Here is a 19,197-nt window from a genome sequence, read left to right on the forward strand (position 1 = left end):
CTCTGGGGGAAGTTCCTGTCTAAAAGTTCGCATCGTCACATGGCAAAGCAAGTCAGAGCTCTCGTCACTTTGGATTTCACTAGCAGAAAGTCCCCGGGGGACGGCCGCATGCCGTGCATTATTCACCCTGGTAGGTGCCGGACAGACAGCAGGCTCGCTTCAGACGCCGGCTGGGGCTGCAGGCTGCTCAAACGGCGCTGTGCGAGCCGAGGAGAGGCACCGGCTGCCTGCAGGGCGCTTATTTCCCCCTTCCTCCCTTCCCCTCTCCCAGCCCTCCGCCGCACCGCCGTCTGGCTGTAGCAGCTGAACCAAAAAGCAGCGCCCAGCTCCTCGCTTTCCGCAGAACCAGCGGACAAACCCCAGCAGCGAGCAGAGCGCGGCGAGTAGAGCTCGCTCCTTTCCCCCGTACCCATCTCGGCAGCACCTCCCCGCGCGGACTGGGGGGTCTGAGAGCCGAGCCCACCCCTCTCCTCCCCGGGGGGGCCGGCTCGGGGAGGTGCCGAGGCCGGGCTCCTCCTCCCGGCATCCGCTCTCAGTCCTGGAGCGCCGCTCGGCTGCCGCCACCTGCCCCGCCGCCGAGCCGCTCGTTGCTCCGAGCCCTCCTCGGCTCCCGGGACTCCACCGAGCCTCCGCCGCCGGCCTCCCAGCCTCGCCGCAGTTCAAGCTGCCTCCGTGCTGGGTGGCGGGAGGGAAGAAGGCCGCCTCCTCTTCCTCCTCCTCCTCCTCTTCCTCCTCCTCCTCCTGCTGCTGCCGGTCCCGCGGCGGGCAGGCGGGATGATGGAGCCCCGCGCCTCCCGCAGCCTCCGCCCGCTGCTCAGCCTCCTGCTGCTGCTCGGAGCCCTCTGCCTGCCGCCAGGTGAGACGCTAACTCGGACGGCCGCTAGCTCGGGGAGCAGCCCGGCTCCTCTCCCCGCTCCCAGACCCCTTCTCTGCCCCAAAAACCTCCGAGGGGAGGCAGCGGTCAGGAGCCTCCCGGAGGATCGCTCGAGGGGACCTCGACTCCCCCCCCCCCTTCCCCCCCGGGGTCGCTCGGGGAGCGGTTTGGTGGCGAGGCGTCCGTCGGCTGTATTTATCTTTATTTATTTATATTTTTTGTAAATGCCGAGAGTGTGAAAGTCTGAGGGAGAGAAGCCGCGAAGTGAGGAGTTCTGCATTCGCCGTAGAGAGCCGGCTGGGTTATTCCTGTAGAAAGAGCGGCAGCCCGTGGTAGCGCTCTGCATTGCTCTAGAGGGGTGCCTCTGTCTGGATGTGCCGGCTGTTGCGAGGTCTCGGGTTTTTTGCAAAAAGCTTGGAGTTGGCTTTTTCTTCTCGCTCCCGGCCCCTGCCGTGGTACTACGTGCTCTCCGGCTGGCCGTGTGCAGGCAGTATGTCCTCACCGCACCGCAGAACGGCCCTTTAGGAGCCTTTTTCCTTCACCGCTGTAATTGCGTTTATTTAGTGCAAGCTTTGGGTAAGTAGGAAACCAGCCACACCAGCGTAGCGAGGCTGCCAAAGCTTTAATTTCTATTAGAATAGTTTTAAATAAAAGCTCCAAACAGACCCAGAAGCAATAGGAGAAGTGTAAGCGATATGTCAAGCTGTTGTGCTGGGTCTTTGCCTTGGCGTTACAGCATATAATCACCGTAAGACTTACATATGTAAGTCTCAGTGGCAGAGTACAGTGAATGCCGATTTCTGTGATGTAGAGAAACTCTTCAGGAAGGATTGTGCGTTTCATGAAATTTTAAAGGCATGCGGAGCATCCAGAGAGATAAGCACCTCAGCCGAGAAGAAAGACTTGTCCCCTGTAGAGAGTTTTGTCCCACTTTCCTCTAATGTAAATAAGAAATGATCCTACCGACTGTGTGGCTATCTACGTTTCCCTGCTGAAGGAGATCTGAATCATAAAAATACTTCACCTCAAGGGTTGCATTGATGGAGGTCTATAAAAAATGGAACTTGACCAGCTATTACATAAACAGGTTAGAGATAAACCATTTCTCTAGGCAAACCTAGCTCTCTCTGCCCTTCGCTTCTTCCTTGCCCTCTCAATGAGAAGCTCAGGCTAACCGATCACAATGCAGGCAGATACACAGGGGCAGAAAACAGCCCCACCCCATCTCAGAAACTTTCCCAGATGTACTGCAAATCCCGGGAAAACTGATTTGAGCCTCTAGTTTTTATTGTGTGGAGGACAAAAGATACCTAAAAAACACATCTTTCAAAAGATTTTGGTATTACTTTGCATTTCACATCTCTTTCTCCTTGCTATCTCAGCTATTTCATGCTGATTTGCTGTCATTCACCACAAATTCTGGATATCTTACTCTATCACTATGGCTTTTTGGCAGTTCCGTTTCAGGTTTGCGTATGGAAAGCAATAGGTAAGATATTAAAAGCATATTAAAAGTTGACGTGCATTAAATGTAGGTTTCTCCAGCAACATTCAGGGTGGTTGGGGATTCCTATGAGAAACACTGAGGTTTTCATCTCAGAATATACTGCCTAGGTAGATCTCCCTGTAAAAAAAAAAAAAAAGAAAAAAAAAAAAGAAAAAAAGAGAGGTGGTCCAAGTCCTGGTTTAGTGCCAGGAGCCTACCTGTAGATCAGACTGAATAAGAATACCAATTAAAATCTCAGGCTCTTTTGGAGAAGATGACTGTATGTGGAAAAAGTCAACCCTTAATCAGGAGCTAACCACAATCTCTGTGATGCTTCCTCCTCCCTCCTGCTTTCTAGTGGATGATAATTGTAAGGATGAGTCTCTCATTTCATGTCCTGTTACTAAAGATTGGTTGCATACTACTGTATTGTGTAATGGTAGTAAGACTGCAGTATGTAGTCTCCTCATTTGCAGGATGCTTACTGTGTTCTCACTCCTGGCTCTTCTCCTGGCTCTTTTTTTTTTTTTTTCCTTCCTTTCCTGGTATATCTGGCATGATGTTGATCTAAGGAAACCGGTTTTCTGTACTGAGATCTGGAGTTCACATGACTTTTTCGACATTGGGGTCAGGAAACCTACATACCGTGTTTGGTACATATTTATTTTGATATGCTGTTTCTGTAGTCCAGTACACAAACAGACTTGTTTTTAAGTGAGCTAGAAGTTGTTAAATCATTTGTTTTGGGAAGTGTTTGACTTGTTTATATATCCTTTTTTTTTTTCTTCTTTTGGTAAAAATATACTAGAAAAGTCTTGCAACATATGTTCTTTTCTTCTTGTGCTGTCCCCTTGTCTACTGGTTTTCTAGCACTTCTCCTAAGGCAGAAAACAACAATAGAAATCGTCCAGGTCTGTAGGTCTCTGAAATTTCAGAGTGAATGAAACTAAATTCTTCAGTTCCTTAAATGACCCAGCCCATTGATTTTATTTATTTATTTCTTTTACTGAAGAAATACATTTTGTTATGTTCTTGGGATAAATACCTCTGTGGTAAGTCGTATTTAATGCCCAGATAGTTTGGGAAGTGGAAATAAGCTGTGCAAGAGTGAATACCCCTAGTTACAGTACCATCCGTTCTCTTTAGTGAAAGTAACCAGGGATGCTAACCTGTAATCCCAGGAAAAACAGTTTCAGTTCAGCTGTCTTAAATTTAGAACTGAAACTATTTGTTGGCTTATCTCCATCTGAAAGTTTGGGGGGAACTGAATCTCTAATATCAGTGCAAGCTGACGCATGAAGGGGAAAATGAAGAAAATGTCATTACTTTACATAATGCAAATTACATCTGTGCAATCAGGATAAGCCTATCTTTTCCATTTTCGTACAGATACCCTACTTCTGTAATGTGGTTTGTAGTCTTGTGCTGTTGACTGCTCGCTGCAGATTTTCCAAATGACATATCTTTTAACACGTGGTAGCAAAGGATCTAATGTAAAAACAAGGATTACTATAGTGGCAGTAGTTTTAATGTGCTTACCAGCCATACCACATTCCATCACCATGGGATTTTATTAGATTACTACCATGGGGACTTTATGGAGAGTATTTTTTTTATTATTTTTTGGACAGTTGGAGTTATTTGGGGCTGATTATTGAGCCTGTAGTGAAACAAAAACAGATAGCAAAGCAGGGAGCTGTCTGTGGGGGAGCCAGGCCTGTCTGGATGCACTTTGAACCCATTTACAGTTGAGAGACTGAATGAGTTGACTTTGTAGGAGTTCCAACTCATAACTGAATTTCCTGATAGCTGATGATTAATATTCGATCTCCTTTTTTTGTGATCTGCACTGTATGACCATAATGATGATCATCAGAGGTAGGCTGGCTCTGGGTCTGGTTTGCAGTGCTGTTGTTCCACTGCTGTTTCACACCTTTATATATATATGTGTGTATATATATATATATAACCACACTGACTGTGGAAACTGCGTTTTCACACCACTAATAATGTTTTTTTTTTTAGTATGGTCTTGTTCAACTCTGCAGACTCTGATACATGGCTAGACTTTATGTCCAGCATTTGAGAGATACTGCTTTACATAAACCGCATAATCTCCGTTCAGTGCTCCTCAAGGTTCCTCTGGGTTGACCAATAGATACATCTTTATTTTGGTAATGCATTTTTTTTTTTTAACAGAAGATGGATGTAAACTGTAAGGCCACGCCTGTAAGAGAATTGAGCACCTGTTGCAACACACTAGTTTCTCTTGAGCTCCTCTGCTTTCAAGAAAAATAGTTATGCTTCCATGCACCAATGCTCAAATGAGACAATCTTCAAGAATTGTAAATGCTGTGGGGTGATAATTAAAATTGACTCGAGCAGAATGTGATTTTTTTCCAGGGAAAAGTGAACATTAGTTCATTTGATTTGAACACTCCCTTGATTTGAAATTATCTTCCCTGAAGACAAGGCTTTGACCTACACATTCTTTATCTTGGTATCTTCTCCCTGTTAGGAACAGTATGAATATTAAAGGAGGCTGTACATTTCTGTCTCTAATATGCTTGAAAACGAATCTCATCTCTTACATAAAAGATTGAAGCACAGCTAGTGTGCTGACAATCTGCTGCTGGCAGCAATCAGATCAAGTTTCTATCCCTTTTTTTTTTATTATTATTTTTTTTAAACTTTGTTTTCTTCTTTTTCCAATGTGTTTTGTTGAGGGTGGTTTGAATCACAGTCGATCCTACTCCAGTGGATGTTAATCCACTGCTCTAAGGTGGCGGCTCGTTTGAGGAATATCTGCCTAGCCTGAGATAAAATTGCTTTCCTTATCATAGATACAGTTCTCTAGAAAGGCAAATAAGTATTTATTTATTAAAACAACCCCTCTTTCTACTGAGCTGGTATTTTTTTGTTGATAAGAAATATTCCCTTTTTGGGAGGAAAAAAGGGAGAAATTGATAAAACAGTGGAGATGAAGAGTGCATGCAGCTTTAGGGTATGATTTTTTGAGGTTATCAGGGGTTAGAACAGTTCTGTAATGTTTGGTTAGAAAGCATTTGAAGTGCTTTCAATAGCAATGGAAGCACTAAGCTGTTTCCCTGATAACAAGCAAAAAGTGCAGTCAGTGATTTAATGAGTGTTTCCACAGTTTGAGTATCTGTATCATCTGTTTTCAATTAGGTCGTACTATGTATAGTTAACCTCTTATTGTGGAAGGAAAACTGCAAATACTTCAGCAGCTTTCATGTGTTGCATTGTTTGCTGCAGTAGTCCAATCTGTAGAATTTCCTAGTGGATACCAGTTATGGCAATCTGAGCCCTAAGGGGGAGTGCTCAAACACCGGTAAAATATTAAGCATCTCCTTAGGTCTCGTGGAATGCAGGAATCTCCAGGTTTGGAGTCCTGGGGAATTGGTGGTGTTTCGGCACGCATTGGGTGCTCTGTATGGTGCCTGTGCCCCTGTGTAGCTCTGTCCTGCAGCCTGCCTACCTGATAGGCAAGTCCTAGCTGTCCTGGCTGGAGTCTTGTGGTGGTGGGATTTTCTATTCCTTCTAAAACAGAACACTGAGCATAGTTCAGTTCTTTTATATTGAAGAGATTTTTGGCAGCTAATTCAATAGAGGGAGCTCCGCTACCTTCCTCTTAGAAGCTTGAAGCATTGTGCTTTTCTCAGACCTCAGGCTTCAGGTTGAAAGAAGTGTTTAAAAAAAGGCCTGTCGTTCTTAAGTGTTCTGTGGCATTAGGCTTTTGTTTTTTGAAGGCATTCTGCTTTCATCACAGACTTCCTGTTGCATGAGGAAGAAGGAAGGACAAAACTGAGTCACATAGATAGGCAAATCCAAAGAGGTGAGTCAGTTATGGAATGTCTCTTGTGCAGCAAGGCATTGCAGGTTTCTTAAAGGGATGCATTACAGAACTAGGTTTTTTACTGACATCTGAAGGGGGCTTCATGGAGAAATGAAAAAAATTAATTTAGGATAAAAAGAGGGTACTCTCAAAGAGCCAAGAATGGTGTTGGACAAAACAGGGTACAGGCAGTGTAAGGGAATGACTGTATTCAGTAGCTGTTGTGGCAAGGGAGATCTTGAACACATCAGCAGCACTGATGAAGTAGGACCCTCATTTAACAAAAAACAAGTTCTTCTAGGATTGTAAAGAAAAACTGGAAATACACTGTTCTGTAAACAGACTCTGAATTATAGCAAAAAAAAAGCCACCTTAGGGATGTGCTCATATGCTTTTAACCCATTCTATGGTTATTCTATTTAACCTATTCTCTAATATACAAATTGCTAAATGCAGAAAGCCAAAAACGGTTCTGCAGACTTTGGAGTTAGTAGTTCTCTTGGGTTCAGTTTTTTTTTCTGATATTATTTCTCATCAGACTGTTTTGAGACTAGCTATGAAGCCTCATTAAGGGCCAGGCCCTTCTATTAAAAATAAAAATCCTTTTAATTCAAGTTGACGTTGAGTAAACTTGTAATGAACTCAGCACTATTTCTATCCTGCACAAATGCCCTTTGTCACTTGACTTGCTGCAGAAACTACCTATTTTTTCCTCCTAATTTTTCAATTTAACTAGAGAAAATGACCCTAGATATTAGATTATAAAACAGATGAAGCTTCTGTACAGCTAAACATGGCATTTTTATACAGCTGACATATACTCATTCCAGTGTTGTTCCTTTTTTGTTTGTTTGTAAGAAGCAGAGCAACTTATTTTTCAAGAACTCTGACTTGAGTGAGCTTACCCTGCTTGCCAGGAAGAGTTGCTAACCTTCATATATTGGAAGGACAAGTAAGGGCTGAGGCATGTTATCTGTGGAGTGGAATGGTAAACTTTCACATAAGGCTTTGTAACTGAGTATCTTACAGAGAATACTCAGTTTAAATTGGGCTTAAAGCGATATACAGTTGAATGCAAGTGAAAGGTTTTAATATTATTTTGTGGCATGAGCTTCTGAAATGTTCAGCTGCTGTTATGTAGGGCATTAGCCTAGGGTATTAATCCATTTGGGGATGCAATTTTGCTTTGTGAAATCTAGAAAGCAGCGTGCATTTAGCTGAGTGAATTCTGTTACCCATTCAGATAAAATTGTGTTCGTTGGCTTGTTCTAGTGGTTTTGGAGAGCGCGGATTAATGTAATGTCTGTTACATACAAAGCCATATATAGAACAAAAAATTAAGGATGAGGAACTGAGTATTTGGGGAACTTTGGTACAGGCATGTCATTTCAGAAAAGAGTTCTGAATTTATTCCTTCATTCTTGGTAGTTTACATCAAGTACTATAAAAAGTGCTTGCTTATAGACAAGATAATAGGATAAGTGTTACATATTAAAATTAACTTGATAATATCGATGCAACATTATGAGGTTTGCCTTTGCAAACTGGGAAACTTAAGTTTCTGACACTGACAGCTAGTGACGTAAATCAAGAAAGTATTTGGCACTTGCACTTGATGGCTTGAAAAGTAGACAATGGGATAATTTTTCCAACTTTAATTCGTGACTGAAATTTTTGTCAAGCTTTTTTTAAACGTTACTCCTCACTTCTCAAGCAACTTTTACTGCTAATCTTGAACCTTGTCTACACAGAAGTAATATGGAGGTCAGTATTGTGAACATCCCCCGAGTTTCCATTTTATATTAGTAAATTACATTTCTTTCTGTGGGGTTCTTGTGCTTGTAAGAGCTCTTACTAATAGAGAGCTGGCTATGCAGACAGATCTGCAGATTTAAATAGCCACCATTAATATAAGTAAATAATGACAGTGACTTCACATTGCATAAAGTTCCATTTTGCATATTTCTGTTGTCAGAAAAGGTGTTGGTTTATTTTTCATTAAATGTTTTAAACTTTCTGAAAATATTTTGCCATAATAGTTCCGCTCTTGCCATGGCTTCTGTAACATTAAGGATTTTGCCTTTTGAAGGGGCACCCGTTCTGTGGTTCAGTTTCACCTTACTCATCTCGCACAGCTGAGAGATGCAACGTGTTCTGCCTTAGCTTTGAAGTTTAAGTCCTTAAGTATAACCTTTACTCCCTAGGTTTAACCCTGGTTAATGTGTGGTGCCCCACAGCAGCAAATTCCTAAGTGTCTACGTGCATGTCTGATGTCCGAGTGTGTCTCCTGAAAGCTCATCTGCAAGTTTGGTAAGGGTCAGGTTCTGGTATTTCATCTCAACTCAGTTGTGTCTGCAGGCCATTACTTGTCAGTCCTTATCACTTTAAGAACCCTGCGGTATTAAATCAGAGACTTCTGTCTGTCTTCAGGGAAGCAGTCGAAAACTTTTGAGATGGTAAGAAAATAACTGTTGTGTTGTGAGGGTGATAACCAACCACGCATGCACTAGAAGATGCGAGCAAGCCCTTTTTCAGCAGAGATTCACAGAATCCATCACTGCGCATATCAAAATGCTTATCTATCCGGGGGCTGTAAGAGATGTATTGTGGCTGTATGAGAGCCAGCCAGATATAAGCTGGGAATTATGTCTTGTTGTAGGGGAGGGAGTGGGATAGAGCTGGGTGTCAGGGTGTGCTGGCTGCCACCTTCCCACAGCTGATGCTGTGGAGGTTCTCTTGGACAGCATACAGGTGAAGAGCCAGAGGGCAGAAAAATGCTGTAGCAGTGGTCAGCTCCAGTGCCCATGGTGGCAGGCGAAAGATCTGTTTTCCTCCCAAGTTTGACAAATTCCCTGCTTTTGTTAGGGGCATACTTATACTCTGAACTGCTGCAGAGAGCTATGTGCTTGCTTTAGGGGTGTCACTTTGTTCTCCGGTTCTGGATGATGTGCAAAGAGCTCCATGGGTTGCTTTTTATCATTATTTCCATCTGTGAGTACAGCAGTGATAAAGAAAGATGGGCTTCGGCGTACTTGGTATGCTCATGATCTCTGGCTCTGTTTCCATTACATCAGATGCAGAGGGCATAGAGAAATGAATAAAGCAGTGTATTTCTTTAATGAATACTGAATGGGTGAGTGTGAGCTGGCAGAAGCTTCATCCAGAAAGAAGTCGGGTGTTGTGAGGGATGACATCCGCACACGTGGGAGGAGAGGCAGGTGAATCATTTTTTTAGCTGGAATTCACAGTCCAATTTCATGAGATTGAAGTTGATATTTTACCTCAATAGCTTATTAATTTTTCTGGGCAGACGTAGTGTTTCAACTGTTTCTCGAAACAAATTACTGTTGTGGATTTGTATCTAGTTACTCTTGAGGCCCAGATAATAGCTTTGGAAATAGCACATTTAGAAAGTGCTTTGCATAAGGATATATAAAAACCTAGCCTTCTTAGTATGGCAGGGTGCCTTGCTTTAGGTGTGGATTCAAATTCACGACAGGCTCACAAATCATTGTTGTTTTTTTTTTTTTTTTTGCTTTTAGATGGTTGCTAGTCTTCCTTCAAGGTGTTGTCATCTGTAAACAGCAAGGACAGTTCTAGGAGTCTTTTCATGCAAGTGTGGAAGAGCAGAATGCAGGCATGTTGGAGACCAGGGCTCCTTGTGAGGAGCATTTTTCCTGTGATAGAATAAATATTTGTTACTTTTATTCAGTGTACTTTACATCATAGCTTTTTTTCATAACCACAAAAGGAGGTTAATGGTTTATAATCTGGATATTCTGTGACAGAGCATAGTGAACTGTATATAAATCTAGAAGTGAAGATTTTAACAGAGGCTTTAATGGGAGTATTGCATTTTTTTTTCTTGCTGATTTTTTTTTTGTAAAGTCTGGATTTTTTTTCAATTTTTTCTTTAAAGATGGATCATCACTACCTATAGGAAGGCAGAGAAGGAAAGGTACTAGGAAAAATAAATGTTTTATCTATGCTTACATTTATTCAAAACATGATGTTAAGACCTAAATTTTCTGTTAATGAAGCACTTGGTTTAGCAATTTCCTAGTATTTTCCACAATGATAACTTCAAAAAGCAAAACAACAACAAAAATACACACAAACTTTAATTCCATTTGCTTAGGGAAGATGGAGGACTGGTTGGTTTTTATTATTATTTTTAAACTTTATTTTCTAAAATGTCATTTAAGGAAGGAGGAAAGTGATCAGTGATCCCTCAAGTAAGTTAAAGTTTCACAGGTTTTCTGTGCCTATGCCAGGCTTTTCAAACAGCATCCTTCTGCCTACAGACATCACTGTTTTGAACTGGGACTGGTAGTGGCTTGGGAGAGGTCACTGTGCAAGTTGGTTGTTTCTGTTTCATTTTTGTTTTCTCTTGTACATGTCAGCAGTCCCACACTGCTAAGCTAGGGTGTTAAGTACCATAGCATTCATTTCATTTGGGTGTATTTGAATAGTCTAACAAACTCTGGTACTCAAGTGGTGGAAAAAATGATTGAGTTTTTTGTTTCTTGTGGCAATTTCAAACATTGTGAGCACTTGGTAGTGGCCTTGGGCTCCTCAGTAAAGCCATAAATGGAAGGCCAGATCATTTTTTTTTTTATGTGCTGCTTCTGCAGCAGGCATACATCCTTGATAATGGTTGTTGCCATTGTGTGAGTCCAGGGTGCTTAGCCTTGCATGAATTGCGTTTGCAGACATAGCATGTTAAAGAGCTCTCCTGTATCAGAGTAGCCAAACTTTGCACTGGAGGCTGGGCAGGAGGGAGCTGTGGTGTGATGAGCACCTGAAAATCATGTGTGCCCATCAGGACTGGCAGCAGGAGCAGCATGTCCTCCAGAAAGGGATTTCTTTGCTCTGCAGCAGGAAAGGGCTGGGCTGAGCACTGGTGACTGTCTGTGTATTGCCAGCTGCAATCTCTTCTGCTGATGGCGTGTGTGTGGATGCTTTAGAAGTGTGTGAAGCGAGCCAGCATGCTGATTCACAGTGGAAGAAGCTGTTTGCTTTTCTACTGTTTTATATGGAGGGGAATCTGAATTTCTTTCCAAGTTTGTAGAAAAAGAAAAAAAGATTACAAAAATGGAATACTGAAATTCTTACCCTACGATTTCAATCTTTTCAGCATGATGCTTAAGAAGTGTTGAGAACAGTGGTTTAAAGAAAACAAAATTACCTAAGAGAAGCTTTTTTGAGTTATAAGCTGCACTTGAACATCAAAAGGTATCTGGGAGCATTTCAGGATGAGAAATAGAAAATGTCTTTTTGCTAGCATATTTTGTTTGCTAAACTTCACTCATTGCCTAGTACGTCTCTCTGATTTTAGTTTTGTGGAGCAGAGGCTTTGGAAGTTATAACAATTAAGGAAAGCTGAAGTACTGCAAGAACGCTTCTTTGAATCTTTTAGATGTATTAATGTGAAAAGGAAGCTATACTCTTTTTTTTTTTTTTTTTGAATTTAAAAGTTCAGTTTTCTCCCAGTACTCTGTAAGCAAATGCTCCTGGCTGGATCACAGATGAGTTACAGCAGAAAGAGAAGCTTGATGTCGGTGGCTGCAGGCCAGACCAAAGACACGAGTCACCATTTCCACAGGGAGCGGCGTGCACGGGTGGAAGACAAATTGCCTACTTCTCTGTGACAAATTCGGTGTACCCATCAGGCCTGCAGGAAGAAACCATGGAATGGGGCCTTTCAGTGGCGACCAAGAGGGATGAAACTTCTTTTGACAAGGCCTGTGAAAGGATGCTGCCAGGAAAGGCAGTAACAAGATCAAATTGTCCGCTGTTTTGGTGACCAGAAGGAGCTGCACCTCATGCGTTTTTGTCAGGGACTCATGCATCTAAGTTTCTGGAGAATAGCCAGCTTAACCTGAGGGAAACCACGCTTTTGGCTCTCCCTTGTCAAATCCACTCCCGCCGAGAAGATGGCGGGGGGAAGCCGAGAGCCCCAGCTTCAGCAGCGCAGAGCGAGTGCAGGCCGCCTGATGGTGGTGTGTGGCCCACAGGCCTGTCAAGGCAGAAGTTTGAAGGTAAGTCTTCTGCACAGCAGCACTGCTTGAGGTTTTGCTGGCAAGGGAAGTGAGTTGTGGAGGGTGAGAAGCAAGCTTTCTGTGGAAGCTTTCTGGAAAATTCTTGGGGTTAAGGTGGATCTTCTGAACAAGTGTTTTAAGGGAGAGGAGCAGAAGACAGTAGCAGAGACCACAGAAAGCTGGGGAAAAACAGCTTTCATGACGAGTAGTTTCTGCTTTATCTTCTCCATATCACTGCATGCAGTCTTTGGTTTGGCATGTACTCTGCCTCCTCCCCTTCCTTCTACCTGCTGTAATTGGCAGGCCATCATCCTTCATCAAGACTGCGTGCTGCCACACCACCACCCTCAGCAATGTGTCCCCTCTCCCGTTATTCATACAGCACAGTGCTGTTTCCAGCCTCACCAGGATGCCCATTTCCCCACCATGACTTCTCCAGGCCAAAGTGGAGAAGTGGCTGAAGGTGAGGCTGAAGTGTTCCTACATGGTGCCTATGTGGGCTGTGCTTGTAGGCTGCTCGCTGTCAGGGCCAACATGTCCTTCCTGAGGAGCCCTCCCTCTTCTGCTCCTGGGTCACCTCAGATAAACTAAACACTGCTTGTGTTGAGAGTCTTTTTTTTGGGTGTGGGGGAAAGCCTTAATACTTTCTTCAAGTCTTTGCAAGTTGCTTTGTGTATGAAGTAAAGTGTCTGGAAAGTATGTCATATGCGAAGCCTAATCATTATTTGACCTAAATGTCTCATGCTATCCTTAGTGAGCTTTTGGATTCTCTCTAGAGTAAGACACACCTTATGCTGTGATCATTTAAGATCTTCCTGAGATGAGAAGATCCTGAGCAAATAAGCCTTTAATCTTACAATAAATTAATTCAAATTCCAACAAAATATTAGTTGTTTAATATGAAGATTGTAATAAATACATCTCTATGACTCCTTGCTAATGAAATTGCAGTGGCCGGATATTTTTCTAGTGTGAGCCTTGGCATGTGACTGAATTGGGAAGCTTCAGACTGCTTACTTGTCTTTCAGTTGACGTATGTCTATGACTGAAACTGCGTTAAGTTGCAAAATCTTGAAATTAGGCTGACCTAATAGTCTCGGGCCATGATCCAGCATATATTCGAACATCCAGATTTGAAATTATTCAAGTAATTAAGTATATTCTTAAAGAATAATTTTTTAGACTAGAGGTAGTGTGGTCCTTGTGGAGAGGATCCACAAAGATACAATAAGCAGTAACTGGTGGCGTGGAGACTGCTATGATCCTGGATGTCTGTGAGCTGTAATGCGTTTCTGCTCCTTTGCTGAAGATTTCTGGCTAGCACAACTCAGAGGAAACAATTTAGGCAGGGGGTTCTCATTTTGCTCAGGTTCAGTCTTCCAAAGTATGATACAAGTGGTAATTCACCTCTTCTGCTGACTTTTTAAGCCTCTGTGTTCAAATCGCACACACGTGGTTTTTCCGTATGTAAAATATAATATATGAGAGAGGATTTTTTTATGCCTGTCAGCAGGGAATATGCAGCTTACTAAGCTTTCTTGAGTATAATTTTAAATGGAGAAAATAATTCTATATAAACTGAGATTCTCATCACATTTTTTTTTACTACTGTTAATTAAAATGTGAGGAAATCCTTTAGAACAGATTTGCAGTTTTGAGTCTTTTATGAGACTTAATGTGAGAGATCCATTTTATAGTTATGCCTTCTTATTAGTTTTGAGATTAGGATATATTTAAATGCATGGCTATCAAGTCCTGTGATGATAACTTGTTTGTTTTGCAGCGTAGATTAATTCAGCTGTGGTCCCATTTGTGTGTTTTTTGTGCCCCACTTTTCAAAGAGATATTGTAATTTCTATTTAAAATAAACTCTCCAAATAGTTCTAATCTGAACACGTATTTTTCAATATTAACTTTCAGTAAAGAATATTTTGTTAGATTATTGTGAATAATGACCATCTATATTGTTCCAGCTCCTTCTGAAAATACAATTTTAGCAGACTGGAAGACTGCAAAACCTAAGTAAAGGAAGGATTGCCATGACTAGCTTCAAGATGCTTATGTTGAGATATTTTTAAATTATTTTAATGGAAAACTGCAAGATCTTGGCTCACACTGCATTGCCTTGTGATAGAAAGCAAGAAAGCTTACCAGGGGAAAAGAGAACTTACTAAACACCAGTAAGTGCCCTTTTCTCTTTGCAGCAGGCATGTGTGTCACTGGAAGATTGATTTGCCCGAGTATTTGAAACTAGAAGGCACCGTGCCTAGCTCTGGCGCGGTGCCTTCTACTTGAACTTTGTGCTCAGGGTAAAGCAAGAATGAGAAGAAATTCGTTTAACCCCGTTCAGAACTGCTTTTTGACTTGCCCTAACCATGCCTATGGTATCATGACAACATGAATCTTTTAATCACAGGCTTAGCTGTCATCTCAGACATCACCTCAAAGTTGTTTAATTGCAAAATTTTCCAGGCTAGGAATAATTGAGGCATGGGGACAGGTGATTAGCTGTAAATTGCAAGGGAAGTCAGAGTCTATCAGAAGTGAACGTGGTGAGGATTCCAAGTCCCTTTGCTTTGACTCATCTGTGTGCACACGTGTGGAGAGTCTTGTGCTCTAGGCCGGCAGGAGGCTATGGAAAGGAAAGAAGGATGCTCTTGTTTTCTCCCTGTCATTAAACACAAGCTTTGCTTTTTGTGAAAATCTGGAGAGGACACCATCAGATAAAGGGTGACATTGATCACGAATATAATGAGCTAGCCCAAGCACTAGTGTGGATGCACTTACTCTAGCAGGCCTCTCTGCTAACAGCAAAGCAGGGGTGAAGAGGAGGGAGGGAGAACTGTTTGATATGCTGGCAGTAGTGCACGTGCTGATAGGAGCTGTGTTTATATTAGCAGACTATTCTGATACAGCTAATAAATCAGAATTTGACTACCAAAGTGTGTGTCAGAGGCTGTGGTCCTTTTGCAGGTGTTAAAGGAGAAAACAGAATGGGTGGAGTCTGATTGTTGCTAATGCTTACCAGAGGCAAGGTGACAAAGAGGTTGCAGTTTTATTTACCCATAAACAAAAGGAGAAAATTAGACCAGAAGTTGAAACAAGGAGAGAAGGGAGACTTCTTGAGACTTTTTTTTTTTTTTTTCTCTTTTTTTTTTTTGAGATTAAATGGGAAGGAGAGAGGAGGGAAAAAAAAAAAGGAGGGGCTGGAGTCTTTTTTGTGTGCCTCCTGAGAGAAAGGCCAAACTCTCCTGAGAGAACTAGATTTCCTCTCAGAAAAGCGTTATGGGGTAGTTCCCTTTGTTTCCATTCTTGCACTGGGGAGAAGTTACTTGTGGTTGCTTTTGCTTTCAACAGTTAAAATAAGATTAAAGTCTTCATGAACTGACGTTCGCATCTCCTGTAGAGCCTTGCCTACAAAATGATTTTGGTCTTGTACCAATTTGTACAGATTTCTGACTTCTGAGTTCATGTTCTAGCTTAGAAAAGAGGCTGTCTATGTAAGCTGTTATTTGCTTTTATGCATCCCCTGTGGAAAAATCCAGTTTGTTTGTTTATTTATTTATTTATTTGGGGGGGGGGGGGAGGGAGGGAAACATCTACCCCCTCCTCCCTTCCCCAAATTCTGCTAGCATAGAATCACAGAATATCCCAAGTTGGAAGGAATCCACAGGGATCAAGTCCAACTCCTGGCTCCACACAGGACCACCCCAAAACCAGACCATGTGTCTAAGAGCACTGTCCAAATGCTTCTTCAACTCCCTCAGGCTCAGTGCTGTGACCACTGCCCTGGGGAGCCTGTCCCAGTGCCCGACCACCCTCTGGGTGCAGAACCTTTCCCTAACCCCCAGCCTGACCCTCCCCTGTCCCAGCTCCATGCCATTCCCTCGGGTCCTGTCACTGTCCCCAGAGAGCAGAGCTCAGCGCCTGCCCCTCGGCTCCCCTCGTGAGGGAGCTGCAGGCCGCCATGAGGCCTCCCCTCAGCCTGCTCTGCTCTGGGCTGAGCAAACCAAGGGGCCTCAGCTGCTCCTCATGACTTGCGCTCCTGACCCCTCACAATCTTTGTAGCCCTCCTTTGGACACTCTAACACTCCCCCTTACCCCCTTCATTTTTCGTTTAAGAAACGTAAAGTGTTATTTTCTCAACTATTGCAGTAAAGGTTGTTCTTCAGTTTACCTGGCATTAAAGCTAGTTAATTATATGGTTCAGCTACTTTACTCCTCTGATGGCTGTAACAGGTTGGAGACCACGTAGCTTGCTTTCTCACAGTTGTTGAAAAGGAGTTCAGAAGTGCAGCGTCTCTACTTCAAGCAATATTGTGGATGTGAATTCCAGAGGTAGATGAAGAAAACTTTGAACAATTCTTTGAATTAAAAATATATATATATATATTTTAAATTGTTGTCTTTATGCACATTTTTTAAAGCCTTCTCATGTGTTTCCATTTCCTATAGAAACATTTAAATCCTTTCATGAGTGCAGAAATATCCAAGTATATTGATGCCAGAGCAATCTGATCAGGAGTTTAGTAACCCAGCACAGCCTGTAAGAGTAGGGCTGTTCCCAGAACAACCATGTGAGTGAAGTCTTATCGTGTATCTCGTTTGTCTTGGGTAATATACCTGATATCACCACCAAATGCACTGCAGTAGTCAAACACAAATATTTTTTTGTGGTGATTTTTAGTTCAGTCTTTTTCTTACAGGGAAAGTAGGCAGTGAAACAGATGAAACTTTAGATGAGATATCCATGTTTCATATACAGGCTTTCATATCAGCGTAATTATATGCATATTGCAAATTAATTATATAGCTGCTGCTTATCAGAAGCTGGAAAAATGAAACTGTGGTTACCATTTTGCTAATCAACTACCCAGCCAGCAACCTGGTTAGTAAAGGTTGTGAGCTGTAGTAATTTTCAGTAAATGGCTGTATGTTATTTCTATATATCTGTAAACTGCAGATGTCCCTGTACAAAGATGATGGCATATACTTTCTCATGAGCTATTCACTTTCTCATTTTTGCTTGTAAGGATAGATTACTTCTGGCTTTTTTTTTCTTCTTTGTAACACAAAGAGCAAAACATTAAGAAAGTTTGCACTGATGAATCCCTGCTTGACTAGTTTATGCACAAGTGGTCAGAATTTCCTGATACGGAAGATAGCAACTAAAGATAACTCTTTTATTTCTGTTTTTCTACATTTTTTTTTTCTCTAAGGAGTTGAAATTTTGTGCAGAAGTTGCTTGTTCGTGGTGACAGGCTATGAATGCATTGTGTCAGAAAATTATCAATCTTCCAGTCCTACTAGCCCATTTAAGACAGCATTCACTGTCCATACACAAGCTCTCATGTTCCTATTCTTGAAGTGTCTTCATATCAAATGCTCCTTTATTTTTGTTCATGTGTCATAGCACAGTTGCTTGCTTTATTGACTGTCATTTCTGATTGTGTTTCTGCAGGGTTTATTTCAGTTGCATTTTGGGTGTATTGCAGCATGTTCTTTCAGCTACGTACCTCTGCATCACTTCTTTCATCGAGTTATTTTTTAAAAAGCCTTTAGATACAAAATATTTCTCAGTTCTTTAAAGCTCTGAAATATTGGAGACTGCCACTGTCAGAAGTTACTGGATCAAGTTGCTCCATTAGCCACAAGTGCAGGTGTAATTTACTGGTGGAATCTTTAATTGCTTTTATTTCTTTCTCAGTTATCTTGCTTAGGGTAACATTAATCCTTGCAATTGGTGGTCTTACACCTTTTTTTTTTTTTTTAAATAAAAAAAACTATTTCTCCATGGGTACTTCAAGCTGTACTGAAACTACTTTCTTTATCTGAGGTTTTCACTTGTTTTTCCTTTCCTTCTAATCAAGAAAAAAAATAATGCTTTATGTTAATTCAGAGTTATTTACACAAATATTTGTTATTTCTTGTTCAAGGCTAGCTTTTAAAGACCTGTTCCTGAATCACAGTGCATTTTTAGCCTCCTGTTTTTCAAAGACCCTTTCATCGGCGCTTGTCAGGCTCTCATTAATTGCCTTTTCTGTCTCTATCTGATCTTTTTTTTGTAACTGACTAAATTAAAGTTTTCTGACTGTTACTCTATTTTTAAACCGATGGATAACTTTTATTTTAGTCTCTGTGGTTGTGATCAGTCATTCTAAGCTTGCAAAATGTTGTTTGTTGTTGCTGCTGCTTCCCAGGTCCTCACTGGGAAACTAGTCTGCCTGCTGCAGATTGCAACAGCAGGGAAAATTAAAGCATTTTCTAGGTATGCTTGATATCTTTGTTTAACCAGAAATCTTTATTTAACTGGAAGCAATACTAAGAATAGCAACCTGGCTTGATTCTCATTCAAATTTCATTATCTATTTTCAGTCAGGCTATTTTTCCTCTGTTCTCCAAGATCATGGCAGTCTTCTCAAGTTGCCCCGACTGTCCACGCAAATTCCAGCAGGGAATTCAGATCACACAGCTGGTTTAACAAACTCTCTGCTGAGCAGGGGAATGTGGGGTCGGGAGCGTTTCTTCTGCCAGTGGTTTTCTGGGGTGCTAAGTGCTGCTTGGGGCTGTGCAAGGATGCTTGAATGAGCAGAGCTCTTTAGCATGGTAAGAGCAGCTGCCGTCCCATGGTGCTGCACTAAGAGTTCATTTCTGCAGTTTCATCCTAGTTGTCTTGCTGCACTGGTTGGAGACTTTTTAGACTTTCTCAAAGTCCTGCGTGAGCAGGAGAAGGACACCAGAGTTGTCTGTGCCCGTACACAGGGACAAGAGGAGGCAGAGGTTCAGCACCTCTTCCTTCTCCCTGACTGGAGTGGTTGCCCCACTAGCAGGTGCTGTAGCTGAAGTTGGGCTGCTGCAGGGTGGGCTGGCAGATGAGTAACCTGCTGGCCAGGCAGAGAACAAGGTGGAAGCTGCTCCTGTCATCTGGGGTGGTGGCACC

The 19,197-nt window shown here is 42.2% G+C and overlaps 1 protein-coding gene across 2 annotated transcripts in view; it reads left to right on the top strand.

The window, feature by feature from the left end:
• Positions 1 to 524: 524 nt before the first annotated feature.
• The window catches only part of ALCAM (activated leukocyte cell adhesion molecule), a 116,333-nt gene continuing 97,660 nt past the window's right edge, over positions 525 to 19,197 (top strand). The window contains exon 1 of one of the 2 annotated variants that reach the window (XM_035315065.1): positions 525 to 856. In XM_035315065.1, coding sequence (XP_035170956.1) covers positions 775 to 856 — 82 coding nt within the window. In that variant the 5' untranslated portion in view covers positions 525 to 774. The remainder of the gene's footprint in view (positions 857 to 19,197) is intronic. The other variant, XM_035315066.1, reaches the window with a different exon arrangement.

Source organism: Oxyura jamaicensis, chromosome 1 (assembly GCF_011077185.1).
Source record: "Oxyura jamaicensis isolate SHBP4307 breed ruddy duck chromosome 1, BPBGC_Ojam_1.0, whole genome shotgun sequence".
NCBI lineage: Eukaryota > Metazoa > Chordata > Aves > Anseriformes > Anatidae > Oxyura > Oxyura jamaicensis.